Raw genomic sequence first — 15044 nt, forward strand, 5'->3', positions numbered from 1 at the left:
TGATTTTAGTATTCATTAATTTTATCCCTTAGTACCCATGAAATTTGATTTAAAACTTTTGTTCTCGTGGACATTTTTATAAAGTGGACAAAGCACGTTCATTTCCTGTGCCCCACATATGGGATGGACACACTGTAATTACGGAAAAGACAAGTGAAATTGACCTCAAGAACACTGACAGTGGACACGTCGAATGCCAGGTAATTAACGAACTAATAGGAAGAATTAATACAGTTCTTGAAAAATACTATAATACACGTCGCTTCTATACTGAAGCTCCAAAGAAACTGGTATATAGGCATGCATATTCAAATACAGAGAATATGTAAACTGGCAGAATACGGCGCTGCGGTCGGCAACGCCTATGTGAGACGACTGTATGGCGCAGCTGCTAGATCGGTTACTGCTGCTACAATGGCAGCTTATCAAGATTTAAGTGATTTGAACGTGGCGTTATAGTCGGTGCACGAGCGATGGGCACACATTCTCCGAGACAGCGATTAAGTGTGGATTTTCACATACGACCATTTCACGAGCTTATTGCGAATATCAGGAATCCGGTAAAGCATCAAATGTCCGACATCGCTGCGGCCGGAAAAAGATCCTGCAAGAACGGGACCAACGACGACTGAAGAGAATTGTTCGACGTGACAGAAGTGCAACCTTCCGCAAATTGCTGCAGATTTCAAAACTGGGCAATCAACAAGTTTCAGTGTGCGAACCATTCAACGAAACATCATCGATGTGGGCTTTCGGAGACGAAGGCCCACTCGTGTAAACTTGATGATTCCACGAAACAAAACTTTACATTAGACTGTTGATGACGGGAAGACATGTTGCCTGGTCGGCCGAGTCTCGTTTCAAATTGTATCGAGCGCATGGACGTGCACGGGTATGGAGACAACCTCATGAATCCATGGACCCTGCGCGTCAGCAGGGGACTGTTCAAGCTGGAAAAGGTTCTGTAACGCGTGGGGCATGTGCATTTGGAGTGATGGGTCTCCGGATACATCTAGATACGACACTGACAGGTCACACGTACGTAAGCATTCTGTCTGATCACCTGCATCCGTTCATGTTCATCGTGCATTCTGACGGACTTGGGGCAATTCCAGCAGGACAATGCGATACCCCACACGTCCAGAATCGCGACAGAGTGGCTCCAGGAACACTCTTCCGAGTTCCAACACTTCCGCTGGCCACCAAACTCCCCAGACATGAACATTATTGAGCATATGTGGGATGCCTTGCAACGCGCTGTTCATAAGGGACCCCCACCCCTCCGTACTCTTACGGATTTATTTATGGTACAGCTAATGGGCAACAACTGTCATGATAATGCAATTAATAGTCAATAACTGTCAAATTACCAGAATGTAGGCCGGCCGAAGTGGCCGCGAGGTTCTGGCGCTGCAGTCTGGAACCGCGAGACCGCTACGGTCGCAGGTTCGAATCCTGCCTCGGGCATGGATGTGTGTGATGTCCTTAGGTTAGTTAGGTTTAACTAGTTCTAAGTTCTAGGGGACTAATGACCTCAGCAGTTGAGTCCCATAGTGGTCAGAGCCATTTGAACCATTTGAACCAGAATGTATGGGCAAGATGTCAGCCTAGTAGGGGACTTGTGTTCATGTTTACCGAGATGTCCGAATACTTTTAAGTGTAAAGTGATAACTATGAATTTAATGATAGTAAGTTAGGAACCAACGAAAGGTGTCTTCCCCACTGCTGCAGTGTGCCACTCCATGATGTCCCCCACATCTTCTGTCATTCTTAATCCGGACCTCAGTCAAGCAACAGTAGCAGCGGCGGCATCAGTGATATTCCACATGACCTATGTATTGTGGCATTCGCGGTATTGGTCTAGTTCTCGTGACTTTTCGCCAGAGTATCGCAAACAGCGCTATTCTCCGCCCTCAATTCTTTTATGATTCGAGCTCCCATGTATGAAACAGATTCAAAGGTCTAGCTACTTTACAAACATATATTACATATATCTTACATATCTGACGTTAAACTGTAGGCGAAAACAAGTTTAGAAAAGGTCTATTGTCATGTTTAAAGTTTGTTGTATGTCGCAAAGTACTCTCACTATCAGACACCCCACGAGTATAGTCGAGTGATGTGCTCTCCATTTTAAGCAAAGCTAGCTTTTCACGCTTCTCAATGTTTAAGACCTCAGCTATGTGTTGTACAATCATGTAATTTTGCAGACACACTCAACTGGTACATGCAAATACTGTCTGGAAAATGTGTTGCAAATAGAGTTAGTAATAAGGAAGTAATATATTGAAAGCATCCCTGATGTGGCAGTTTTACTGTACGAGTAGCGAAGATGAAGTAAATGATAATTTTTTCTCCTTTCATCATTTTGTGGCTGGGTATCAGGGAGAAAAAGTTTCGTAAAGATTTGACCTGTAAAGTTTGTTGGAAATTGCTTAGTACACCATTCTAAAATAAGGGATGAATATTGTTAGTGAAACTTACTGGCAGATTAAAACTCTGTCTCGGGCCAGACTCGAACTCGGGACCTTTGTCTCTCGGGGGCAGATGCTCTACCGACTGACCTACCCAAGCACTATTCCGGACGCCTCCTCACAGCTTTAATTCTGCCAGAGCCTCATCTCCTACCTTCCATACTTCACAGACGCTCCCCTGCAAACCTTGCAGAACTAAGGTAGGGGACGAGGTACTGGCGGAATTAAAGCTGTGAGGAGGGGTCCTGAATACTGCTTAGGTGGGTCAGTCGGTAGAGCATTTGCCCACGAAAGGCAAACATCCCGAGTGTGAGTCTCAATCCGGCACACAGTCTTAATCTGCCAGGAAGTTTCATATCAGAACACACTCCGCTGTAGAGTGAAAATTTCATTCTGGAATATTCTTAATTTTTGCGCGCTGTGAGAAGTGGTGCCTCGTCATTTATACCAAGCTCCCAGCAATATGACTTGTCTTACTGTGTTAGAACTTTAACATAAGATTACATAACGGTTGGCGAGAAATCCATGTTCGCACATACATGCAGTTACGTCGGAGCTAAATGATTTCGAACGTGCGCAAATTGTTGCTGCTCGTGTGGGGGGGTGCTCCTGCAGGCGAAGTATTTGGTCCTTCATGAGGCACCATATCGAGGATCTATACCGCGGAGAAACTTCATCCGTTAAGTCAGTCTGATCGTGACGGACGATCACTGAAGAGTATTGTGGCAAAAAATAAGAACGCAGGGTATGCAGAAGTCATCGCAAAAGCGAATGTCATACACCGAACCCTTTCACCAACAAGACAACACGAAGGGAGCTCCACAAGATGGGAACTGCAGGGCGAACTTGAATTCCAAACCCACTCAGCAGTGATGTGAAAAAATGACCGTATGGCATTCTCGGTGGGGAGGCCCCATCCGGGGAAGTCAGGCCGCCGAATGCGATCTTGTTTCAGTCGGCGCCACACTGGGCAACTCGCGTGCTGGTGACGGGGATGAAATGATGGTAAGCACAACACAACAACCAATCCACGAGGGGAGAAAATCTCCAGCCCGGCTGGAATCGAACCCGGGCCCGCTGCACGGTAGGCAAACACGTGACCACTCAGCTAAGCAGGTACACTGCAGTCATGTAAATGCGTATAACAGCAAAACGTTGTGTCGGAGCCATAAAACCTGGACTGTGGAGCAATGGAAAAAAGTCATTTCGTCGAATGAGTCTTGATCCACACTGTTTCCAACTTCTGGCCAAAAAAATGGGGCTCTGGGCACTATGGGACTTAACATCTGAGGTCATCAGTCCCCTATAACTTAGAACTACTTAAACCTAACTAACCTAAGGACATCAGACACATCCATGCCCGAGGCAGGATTCGAACCTGCGACCGTAGCAGTCTCGCGGTTCCAGACTTAAGCGCCTAGAACCGCACGGCCACAACAACTTCTGGCCAAGTCTACGTCCCAAGAGTAGGACACGTTGGAGGTTCAATGATGAAAAAATGAAATGATAGTATGCCACTGATGTCCAAAAAGTTTGGCCGCAGAGTCTTCAATCGACACCACGCTGCATTACTTGCGTGTCGATGATGATGAAATGATGGTGTGGACATCGCAAAAGCCAGTCCCCCGGGTGCAGAAAATCTCCGCCCCGCCGGGAATCGTACCAGTGTCCTCTGCACGGCAGTCAGAGAGCGCAGACCACTCAGCTGACGGGTCGGTGTCTCGTGTGATGACTCGGCAGCCGTATTGTGCTCTTCCACGGGCCCCACGGGTACTCTGCAGTGTCGCATTACTGCCAGGGGCTGTGTCTGCATTTTGGTTGTTCGGGTTGTAATGGGACACCCTCCTCTAGCATTGCCTTTCCTCAACAGAAGTAGGTGATATCAAATAATATATACGAATTTTTAAACTGGTTAATATTATCTCAACTGCTTTTCTAAAGGAATTGCATATGATTTTGTAGGCGATGTATCATATTTCACGCTAAAATATATAAAAAGAAATTACTTTAATGTCGTTGTTACAATCGATAAGTAAAGTTAAAATTACTTATTTTTTATAAACATTTGAAAATACGAAATATCTGGCAGACTTAAAATTCCCATTGATAATTGCACAATGTAACGATAATTATTACGTTTACGTCTGGATTCATTTATAAAATAATGATATAAATTGGTGAAGATTCATTTCTCAACAAATTTGTAATCTCTTTGAAAAATTGTTAGTACCGCAGAATGGATTAGTAGTGGGCATTTCTGTGATGTAACCGGCCGCGTTTTTATTTCCGGCAATGAGAATGTAGTTATCGGTTTTGAAGTGGAAATTGTAAAAGTGTGATATAGAAAAACGTGAGAGAATAAAATTAACTATTCAGGCAGTTCTTCAGAAGTTATTACGTCAATTGGAACCATAAGAACCTATCATACCAAAAATTTCAGCTTCAAGAATCAACCTCTTGACGTTAAGAACTGGGGCCAACTGCAAGAAAGGAGGATAAGTAAAAAGGTTTATTGTAAATATTACCCCTCTCGAAGCTTGTTAAAAGAGTCTATTATGAAGTCAGTAAAATGTAAATCTCGTGTGACTAGTGCCTCCCCTCGGGTAGGCCGCTAGCCGGGGGCAAGACTTTCGATCTGATGCCACTTCGGCGACTTGCGAGTCATGGGGATGAAATGATGATTAGGACAACACAACACCCAGTCCGTGAGCAGTGAAGATCTCTGACCCATCTACATCTACATGACTACTCTGCAATTCACATTTAAGTGCATGGCAGAGGGTTCGTCGAACTACAATCATACTATCTCTCTACCATTCCACTCCCGAACAGCGCGCGGGAAAAACGAACATCTAAACCTTTCTGTTCGAGCTCCGATTTCTCTTATTTTATTTTGATGATCATTCCTACCTATGTAGGTTGGGCTCAACAAAATATTTTCGCATTCGGAAGAGAAAGATGGTGACTGGAATTTCGTAAATAGATCTCGCCGCGACGAAAAACTTCTTTGCTGTAATGACTTCCATCCCAATTCGCGTATCATATCTGCCACACTCTCTCCCCTATTACGTGATAATACAAAACGAGCTGCCCTTTTTTGCACCCTTTCGATGTCCTCCGTCAATCCCACCTGGTAAGGATCCCACACCGCGCAGCAATATTCTAACAGAGGACGAATGAGTGTAGTCTAAGCTGTCTCTTTAGTGGACTTGTTGCATCTTCTAAGTGTCCTGCCAATGAAACGCAACCTTTGGCTCGCCTTCTCCACAATATTATCTATGTGGTCTTTCCAAATAAGTTGTTCGTAATTTTAACACCCATGTATTTAGTTGAATTGACAGCCTTGAGAATTGTACTATTTATCGAGTAATCGAATTCCAACGGATTTCTTTTGGAACTCATGTGGATAACCTCACACTTTTCGTTATTTAGCGTCAACTGCCACCTGCCACACCATACAGCAATCTTTTCTAAATCGCTTTGCAACTGATACTGGTCTTCGGATGACCTTATTAGACGGTAAATTACAGCATCATCCCCGAACAACCTAAGAGAACTGCTCAGATTGTCACCCAGGTCATTTATATAGATCATGAACACCAGAGGTCCCAGGACGCTTCCCTGGGGAACACCTGATATCACTTCAGTTTTACTCGATGATTTGCCGTCTATTACTGCGAACTTCCTGACAGGAAATCACGAATCCAGTCGCACAACTGAGACGATACCCCATAGGCCCGCAGCTTGATTAGAAGTCGCTTGTGAGGAACGGTGTCAAAAGCTTTCCGGAAATCTAGAAATACGGAATCAACTTGAGATCCCCTGTCGATAGCGGACATTACTTCGTGCGAATAAAGAGCTAGCTGCGATGCACAAGAACGATGTTTTCTGAAACCATGCTGATTACGTATCAGTAGATCGTTCCCTTCGAGGTGATTCATAATGTTTGAATACAGTATATGCTCCAAAACCCTACTGCAAACCGACGTCAATGATATAGGTCTGTAGTTAGATGGATTACTCCTACTACCCTTCTTAAGCACTGGTGCGACCTGCGCAATTTTCCAATCTGTAGGTACAGATCTATCGGTGAGCGAGCGGTTGTATATGATTGCTAAATAGGGAGCTATTGTATCAGCGTAATCTGAAAGGAACCTAATCGGTATACAATCTGGACCTGAAGACTTGCCCGTATGAAGCGATTTGAGTTGCTTCGCAATCCCTAAGGTATCTACTTCTAAGAAACTCATGCTAGCAGCTGTTCGTGTTTCAAATTCTGGAATATTCCATTCATCTTCCCTGGTGAAGGAATTTCGGAAAACTGCGTTCAATAGCTCCGCTTTAGCGGCACAGTCGTCGGTAACAGTACCATCGGCACTGCGCAGCGAAGGTATTGACTGCGTCTTGCCGCTTGTGTACTATACATACGACCAGAATTTCTTCGGACTTTCTACCAAATTTCGAGACAATGTTTCGTTGCGGAACCTATTAAATGCATCTCGCGTTGAAGTCCGTGCCAAATTTCGCGCGTCAGTAAATTTTAGCCAATCTTCGGGATTTCGCGTTCTTCCGAACTTCGCATGCTTTTTCCGTTGCCTCTGCAACAGAGTTCGGACCTGTTTTGTGTACCACGGGGGATCAGTTCCATCTCTTACCAATTTATGAGGTATGAATCTCTCAATTGCTGTTGCTACTATATCTTTGAATTTGAGCCACATCTCGTCTACATTTGCATAGTCAGTTCGGAAGGAATGGAGATTGTCTTTTAGGAAGGCTTCTAGTGACACTTTATCCGCTTTTTTAAATAAAATTATTTTGCGTGTGTTTCTGGTGGATTTGGAAGAAACGGTATTGAGCCTAGCTACAACGACCTTGTGATCACTAATCCCTGTATCAGTCATGATGCTCTCTATCAGCTCTGGATTGTTTGTGGTTAAGAGATCACGTGTGTTTTCGCAACCATTTACAATTCGCGTGGGTTCGTGGACTAACTGCTCGAAATAATTTTCGGAGAAAGCATTTAGGACAATCTCGGAAGATGTTTTCTGCCTACCACCGGTTTTGAACAAGTATTCTTGCCAACATATCGAGGGAAGGTTGAAGTCCCCACCAACTATAACCGTATGAGTGGGGTATTTATTTGTTACGAGACTCAAATTTTCTCTGAACTGTTCCGCAACTATATCATCGGAGTCCGGGGGTCGGTAGAAGGAGCCAATTATTAACTTAGTTCGGCTGTTAAGTATAACCTCCACCCATACCGATTCGCACGGAGTATCTACTTCGACTTCACTACAAGATAAACCACTACTGACAGACACAAACACTCCACCACCAATTCTGCCTAATCTATCTTTCCTGAACACCGTCTGAGACTTCGTAAAAATTTCTGCAGAACTTATTTCAGGCTTTAGCCAGCTTTCTGTACCTATAACGATTTCAGCTTCTGTGCTTTCTATTAGTGCTTGAAGCTCAGGGACTTTCCCAGCACAACTACAACAATTTACAACTACAATTCCGGCTGTTCCTTCATCCAAGCACGTCCTGTATTTGCCATGCACCCTTTGAGATTGCAGCCCACCCCGTACTTTCCCGAGGCCTTCTAACCTAAAAAACCGCCCAGTCCACGCCACACAGCCTCCGCTACCCGTGTAGCCGCCAGCTGAGTGTAGTGAACTCCTGACCTATTCAGCGGGACCCGAAACCCCACCACTCTATGGCGCAAGTCAAGGAATCTGCAGCCAACACGGTCGCAAAACCGTCTGAGCCTCTGATTCAGACCCTCCACCCGGCTCTGCACCAAAGGTCCGCAGTCGGTTCTGTCAACGATGCTGCAGATGGTGAGCTCTGCCTTCATCTCCGAAGCAAGACCGGCAGCCTTCACCAAATCAGATAGCCGCTGGAATCCAGAGAGGATCTCCTCAGATCCAAAGCGACACAGCGGGGAATCGAACCCGGGCCCTTAGGATTGACAGTCTGTCGCGCTGACCACTCAGCTACCGGGGGCGGACACGAAGTCAGTGACAGTGAACAAATGAGGGAGGTGTAGATTACAGGGTTCATCCCACGGTACAACGTTTGTTCCCCAATGGTGAAGCTGTGTTCCAAGACAACAGCGGCCGTTTTACAGCGCCCGTTTTACACAGCTCTCATCGTCTAGATCACAAAGATCAATTGCCGCATCTGTCTCAGACACCACAGTCCCCAGATCTCAGTAGCACTGTGCTTTTGTGGTCTACTTTGGAGAGAAGTGTGCGTGATCACTATCCAGCTCTGTCACTGTTACTCAATTGTCACCATTTTACAGGAAGAATAGTATAGTATTCTCCTGAAAAACATACACCACCTGTGCCTGTCCATTTCGAGACGACTGCAAGCTGTTTTGAATGGCAACAGGGTTCCTACACCGTATTAGGCACGATAATGTTTTGTGTATTTGGTGTTTCCACATTTCTGTCCAACCCTCATACTTCTAAGTAGATTATGACAACATTTAAGGTTTTTAAGTCGGTCAAAAGTTATGCGAAACACCGATAAACATTAATTTTGCTACCCTGCGGGCCACAACGTGCCACGAGCCCACTCAGCGGGTGGGAGTGCACGCCGGCCGCCGGACCCACCTGGAAGACGATGTGCGACAGGTTGTCGCGGTCCCTGTCGAGCGGCCGCAGCAGCTGCAGCCTCTTGCCGTTCAGGATGAAGACGGGCTCCAGTCGCGGGAACACCAGCTCCAGCGCCACGTCCGAGAACGGGTCCCCCACCACGGGCAGCTCGGCCGGCGTCGTCTGCTGGCTCATCTCTGCGAACACACCGCACCGCCCAATGGCCGTCAGCAGAGAGGCGCACACTTCCTTCCTATCGACATTTTTAATTAGCAGACCTTCACAGGTAGGCTACTCTTTCATTATCAAATGGTTCAAATGGCTCTGAGCACTATGGGACTTAACATCGGAGGTCATCAGTCCCCTAGAACTTACAACTACTTAAACCTAACTAACCTAAGGACATCACACACATCCATGCCCGAGTCACGATTCGAACCTACGACCGTAGCGGTCGCGCGGTTCCGGACTGAAGCGCCTAGAACCCCTCCGCCACAGCAGCCGGTCTTTCATTTTCATACGTCATCCAAAAAACAGGTGGTTTTCATTCGTCGCGGACCTTTTAACAAGTCTTTATTTTACATCTACATCTACGTGATTACTTTGCTATTCACAATACAGTGCCAGACAGAGGGTTCAATGAACCACCTTCATGCTGTCTCTCTAACGTTCCACTCACGAACGGCACACGGGATAAACGAGCACTTAAATTTTTCTGTGCGAGCCCTGATTTCTCTTATTTTATCGTGATGATCATTTCTCCCGATGTAGGTGGGTGCCAACAGAATGTTTTCGCAATCGGGGGAGAAAACTCGTGATTGAAATTTCATGAGAAGATCCCGTCGCAACAAAAGACGCCTTTGTTTTAATGATTACCATTCCAATTCACGTATCATGTCTGTGGCACTACCTCCCCTATTTCGCGATAATACAAAACGAGCTGTCCTTCTTTGGACTTTTTCGATGTCATCCATCAGTCTCACCTGATGCGGATCCCATACCGCACAGCAATACTCCAGAATAGGGCGGACAAGCGTGGTGTAAGCAGTGTCTTTAAAAGATCTGTTGCACCTTCTAAGTGATCTACCAGTGAATTGCAGTCTTTGTTTTGCTCTACCCACAACATTATATATGTGATCGTCCCAATTTACATTATTTGTAACTGTAATCCCTTAGTAATTAGTTGAATTTACAGCCTTCAGATTTGTGTCACTTATCGTGTAATCGAAATTCAACGGATTTTTTTTAGTACTCATGTATACTTTTCCTTACTAAGGGTCAATTTCCACTTTTCACACAATAAATGTATCCCATCTAAAACATTTTGCAATTATTTGGTCATCTCATCACTTTACAAGACGGTAAATGACAGCATCATCTGCAAACAATATAAGAGGGCTACTCATATTGTCTCCTATGTCGTTAAGATCAGGAACAATAGAGTGCCTATAACACTTCCTTGGGGAACGCCGAATATTACTTTTGGTTTACTCGATGACTTTCCGTCTATTACTACGAACTGTGACCTTCCTTACACGAACTCACGAATCCAATCGCACAACTGAGGCGATATTCCATAGGCACACAGTCTGCTTAGGAGACGCTTGTGAGGAACGGTGTCGAAAGCCTTTTTGGAAATCTAAAAATATGGAATCAATTTGACATCCTCTGTCGATAACACTCATTACTTCATCAGTATAAAGAGCTAGTTGTGTTTCACAAGAACGATATTTCCTGAGCCCGTGCTGAGTATGTGTCAATAAATAGTATTCTCCGAGGTAATTTATAATGTTCGAACACAGTATATGTTCCAAAACCCTACTGCAAATCGACTTTAGTGATATGGTTCGCTTTCTTCTCTGTCTGTAGCTTAGTTACGAATTTTTCACTCGATTTTAAAGTAACTTTGCAAAGAGCTAGAGATTTTAAACATGGCTGAGAACTGCATGACGATGCAATATTAACTCGTTTCCTCGTCGGTTTGTTCGGAAGTTGTGGCGGTGCGAATGAAGAAGTTTCGTAACGCCTCACATCTCAGCTACCCTGCAGGACTGCCGTGTTGATCAGGTAGTATAGGAATGCATTCAAGCTGGTGTGCAAGCAGACGGGCACGACTGAGCAGAGAGGAAGAGGGGGGAGGGCAAACTGACCGAGAGAGGGGAGCAGCGGGTGTATACAATATATGTGACAGTGAACGCAAGCAAAGAGAGAGGCAAAAAGTTTATATATAATTTAAATAACAAATATAGTCTCAACAAAATGTTTAAAATCCATTGACAACTTTCACACATGTAAGACTAAATAACGGATAATTATTATCTAAAATGAAAACAAATTTTTAACACAGCACGTACTAGCCACTCGAGTGTTGTGGTTGTGACTTTCAGTCAAGACACTGATTTGATGCAGCTCTCCATCTACTCTATCCTGTGCAAGCCTCTTCATCTCCCAGTACCTACTGCAACCTACATCCTTCTGAATCTGCTTAGTGTATTCATCTCTTGGTCTCCCTCTACGATTTTTACCCTCCACGCTTCCCTCCAATGCTCAATTGGTGATCCCTTGATGCCTCAGAACATGTCCTACCAACCGATCCCTTCTTCTTGTCAAGTTGTGCCACAAACTCCTCTTCTCTCGAATTCTGTTCAACCTCGTCATTAGTTATGTGATCTAATCATCTAATCCTCAGCATTCTTCTGTAGCACCACATTTCGAGAGCTTCTATTCTCTCCTTGTCTAAACTATTTATTGTCCACGTTTCACTTCCATACATGGCTACGCTCCATACAAATACTTTCAGAAACTATTTCCTGGCATCTAAATCTATACCCGATGTTAACAAATTTCTCTTCTTCAGAAACGCTTTCCTTGCCATTGCCAGTCTACATTTTATATCCTCTCTACTTCGACCATCATCAGTTATTTTGCTCCCCAAATAGCAAAACTCCTTTACTACCTTACGTGTCTCATTTCCTAATCTAATTCCCGCAGCATCACCCGACTTAATTCGACTACATTCCATTATCCTCGTTTTGCTTTTGTTGATGTTCTTCTTACACCCTCCTTTCAAGAGACTGTTGATTCCGTTCAACTGCTCTTCCAAGTCCTTTGCTGTCTCTGACAGAATTACAATGTCATCGGCGAACCTCAAAGTTTTTATTTCTTCTCCATGGATTTTAATACCTACTCCGAACTTTTCTTTTGTTTCCTTTACTGCTTGCTCAATATACAGATTGAACAGCACTCCCTTCCCAATCACTGCTTCCCTTTCATGCCCCTCGACTCTTATAACTGGCATCTGCTTTCTGTACAAATTGTAAATAGCTTTTCGCTACTTGTATTTTACCCCTGCCACTTTCAGAATTTGAAAGAGAATATTCCAATCAACATTGCCAAAAGCTTTCTCTAAGTCTACAAATGCTATAAACATAGGTTTGCCTTTCCTTAACCTATCTTCTAAGATAAGTCGTAGGGTCAATATTGCCTCACGTGTTTCACCATTTCTACAGAATCCAAACTGATCTTGCTCGACGTCGGCTTCTACCAGTTTTTCCATTCGTCTGTAAAGAATTCGTGTTACTACTACCTAGGAGTAAGTTTTAGCCTAGTTTCTTCCTTCCACAGCTCTCTGAGCATTTCTAAGTTTCCTTCTGAGAAATTCATTTAAAGTCCAAGTTTCACATCCGTACGTTAAAACCGGTAGGGCACACTGAAGAAAAACTGTCTTCTTTAAGTAGACTGGCATGTTAGATTTGAAAACTGTTGCATTCCTTCCGTAAGCCGTCCAACCCAGTTTAATTTCCGCTTTCAAATCCCCATTTGTGTCAATTTGTGGTGTGACCGCCAGACACCACACTTGCTAGGTGGTAGCCTTTAAATCGTCCGCGGTCCGTTAGTATACGTCGGACCCGCGTGTCGCCACTATCAGTGATTGCAGACCGAGCGCCGCCACACGGCAGGTCTAGTCTAGAGAGACTCCCTCGCACTCGCCCCAGTTGTACAGCCTACTTTGCTAGCGATGGTTCACTGACTACATACGGTCTGATTTGCAGAGACGACAGTTTAGCATAGCCTTCAGCTACGTCATTTGCTACGACCAAGCAAGGCGCCATATTCAGTTACTACGAATGTATTCTGAACAGATAATATTGTGAATCCTGTACCGTCAAGAGCGACGTTCATCATTAATGGATTAAAGTTAAGTATCAAACTAATTACGTCCGCTTTCTGAATTCTAATTCCTTGTCATGTTCCAGACCTCACGTCAGTATAGTTCTTCCCTCGTCACGCCAGACTGCGTGAGCAAAAACGCGTGCATTTCGGCCTCCATTCGTAACACGGTTTTGGCTCTTCTGCCAACACAACACAATTAGTTGCCCCAGATAAACGTATTCTGTAACGTTGTTTAGGATGTTGCCGTTAAGTGTTACTTGTCTGCAGCCACCCACTTATTATGCATAACCTCAGTTTTAGAGTGATTTATTTTAAGTCCAACTTCCTGACAATGATCTGTTAAGTCTTTTATAGAGGACTGAGTTTCCATCTTACTGTTAGCTAGAACCACTTAATCTTCAGCAAATCTCAGGTTGGTGAGTCTTTTACTATTTATCCTTATTCCTCTGTTGTTCCAAATAATTTTGGACATAGCCATCTCGAGAACTACTATAAATAGTGTCAGTGTCGACGTAACTGCCGTCTGCTTCACGTCTGCTGTGCAGCGAGCTACGTTAATTTAAGTATTAACTGTATTTTTCTTACTTGTCACTTCTTCTTCCATGCGTTTTTGCTTTTAGGAAGCTTTAACTGTCGAGCGCTAGTGATAGTGTTCCATAGATTTCGTGTTTGTTTTGAATACATTCAGAGAGAGTCCCTTTAGTCAACCATAGTGCCAGTAGTGCTAGTGTTTGTTTTCAATACAGTCCAGAGACAGTTAGTGCTATTTTCATTGTTTTCTACAAGAAGTGGCTAGCAACCACAGTTTAGTCAACAATCAGCCGCCTTTAGTGAATTAGCAGTCTAGTTAAAAGTTGATTAACTCTCTACAGTAAATTGATTTCTTAGGATGGATAGGATGTGTGACTGCTGTGTACGGACGCAGGAGGAGCTGGGCCACTGTTCGCGAACAGCTGAACGTGTTGATGGCCGCGGTCAGCCGTCTTCAGGCTGCTGCCTTGGAGTGTAGCGGCAGTGGGGAGACTGGTGCGTCGCATGGTACACCCCAGGGTTTACATGCTTCACCCACTGTCCCTGCTGTCGAGACATCTTCGCGGGTACCGGGCGCGGTTGGGCCACCCTCTCCCCAAGGGAGTGGCGGGTTCAGCGGCGTTCGCGGCGCACGAGGCGGAGGTGGGTCAATGTGGAGGCTGGCCGTGTGGCATCGCCCGCTCTGCCTGTGAGTGGACATGTGGCCGCTCCTTCAGCAAGGTCCGAGCAGGCACACGGGGGGGGGAGGTGTTTATTAGTTATTGCGAGCTCCACCGTTAGGCGGGTGACTGAGCCCCTTGGGGAAATAGCGGAAAGGTCGGAGAAGAAGGCCAGTGTTCACTCTGTCTGCTTGCCGGGGGGTCTCATCCGAGATGTGGAGGAGGCCCTGCCGGCGGCGATAGAGAGCACTGGGTGCACCCGACTGCAAATTGTTGCTCATGTCGGCACCAATGACTCCTGCCGTCTGGGTTCAGTGGTCATCCTCAGTTCGTACAGGCGGTTGGCGGAATTGGAGAAGGCGGAAAGCCTCGCTCGCGGGGTGGAATCAGAGCCAACTATTTGTAGTATCGTTCCCAGAACCGATCGCGGTCATCTGGTTTGGAGCCGAGTGGAAGGCTTAAACCAGAGGCTCAGACGATTCTGCGGAGATGTGGGGTGCAAATTTCTCGACCTCCGCTATGGGGTGGAGAAATGTAGGGTCCCCCTGAATAGGTCAGGCGTGCACTACACGCCGGAAGCGGCTACAAGGGTAGCAGAGTACGTG

The 15044-nt window shown here is 45.2% G+C and overlaps 1 protein-coding gene across 1 annotated transcript in view; it reads right to left on the reverse strand.

Annotated features, from left to right (window-relative positions):
• LOC126416112 (cadherin-99C) overlaps positions 1 to 15044 on the reverse strand; it is a 627926-nt gene that overhangs the window by 238685 nt on the left and 374197 nt on the right. The window contains exon 4 of the mRNA XM_050083623.1: positions 9095 to 9273. Coding sequence (XP_049939580.1) covers positions 9095 to 9273 — 179 coding nt within the window. The remainder of the gene's footprint in view (positions 1 to 9094; positions 9274 to 15044) is intronic.

This window comes from Schistocerca serialis, chromosome 8 (assembly GCF_023864345.2).
Source record: "Schistocerca serialis cubense isolate TAMUIC-IGC-003099 chromosome 8, iqSchSeri2.2, whole genome shotgun sequence".
Classification (NCBI taxonomy): Eukaryota; Metazoa; Arthropoda; class Insecta; order Orthoptera; family Acrididae; genus Schistocerca; species Schistocerca serialis.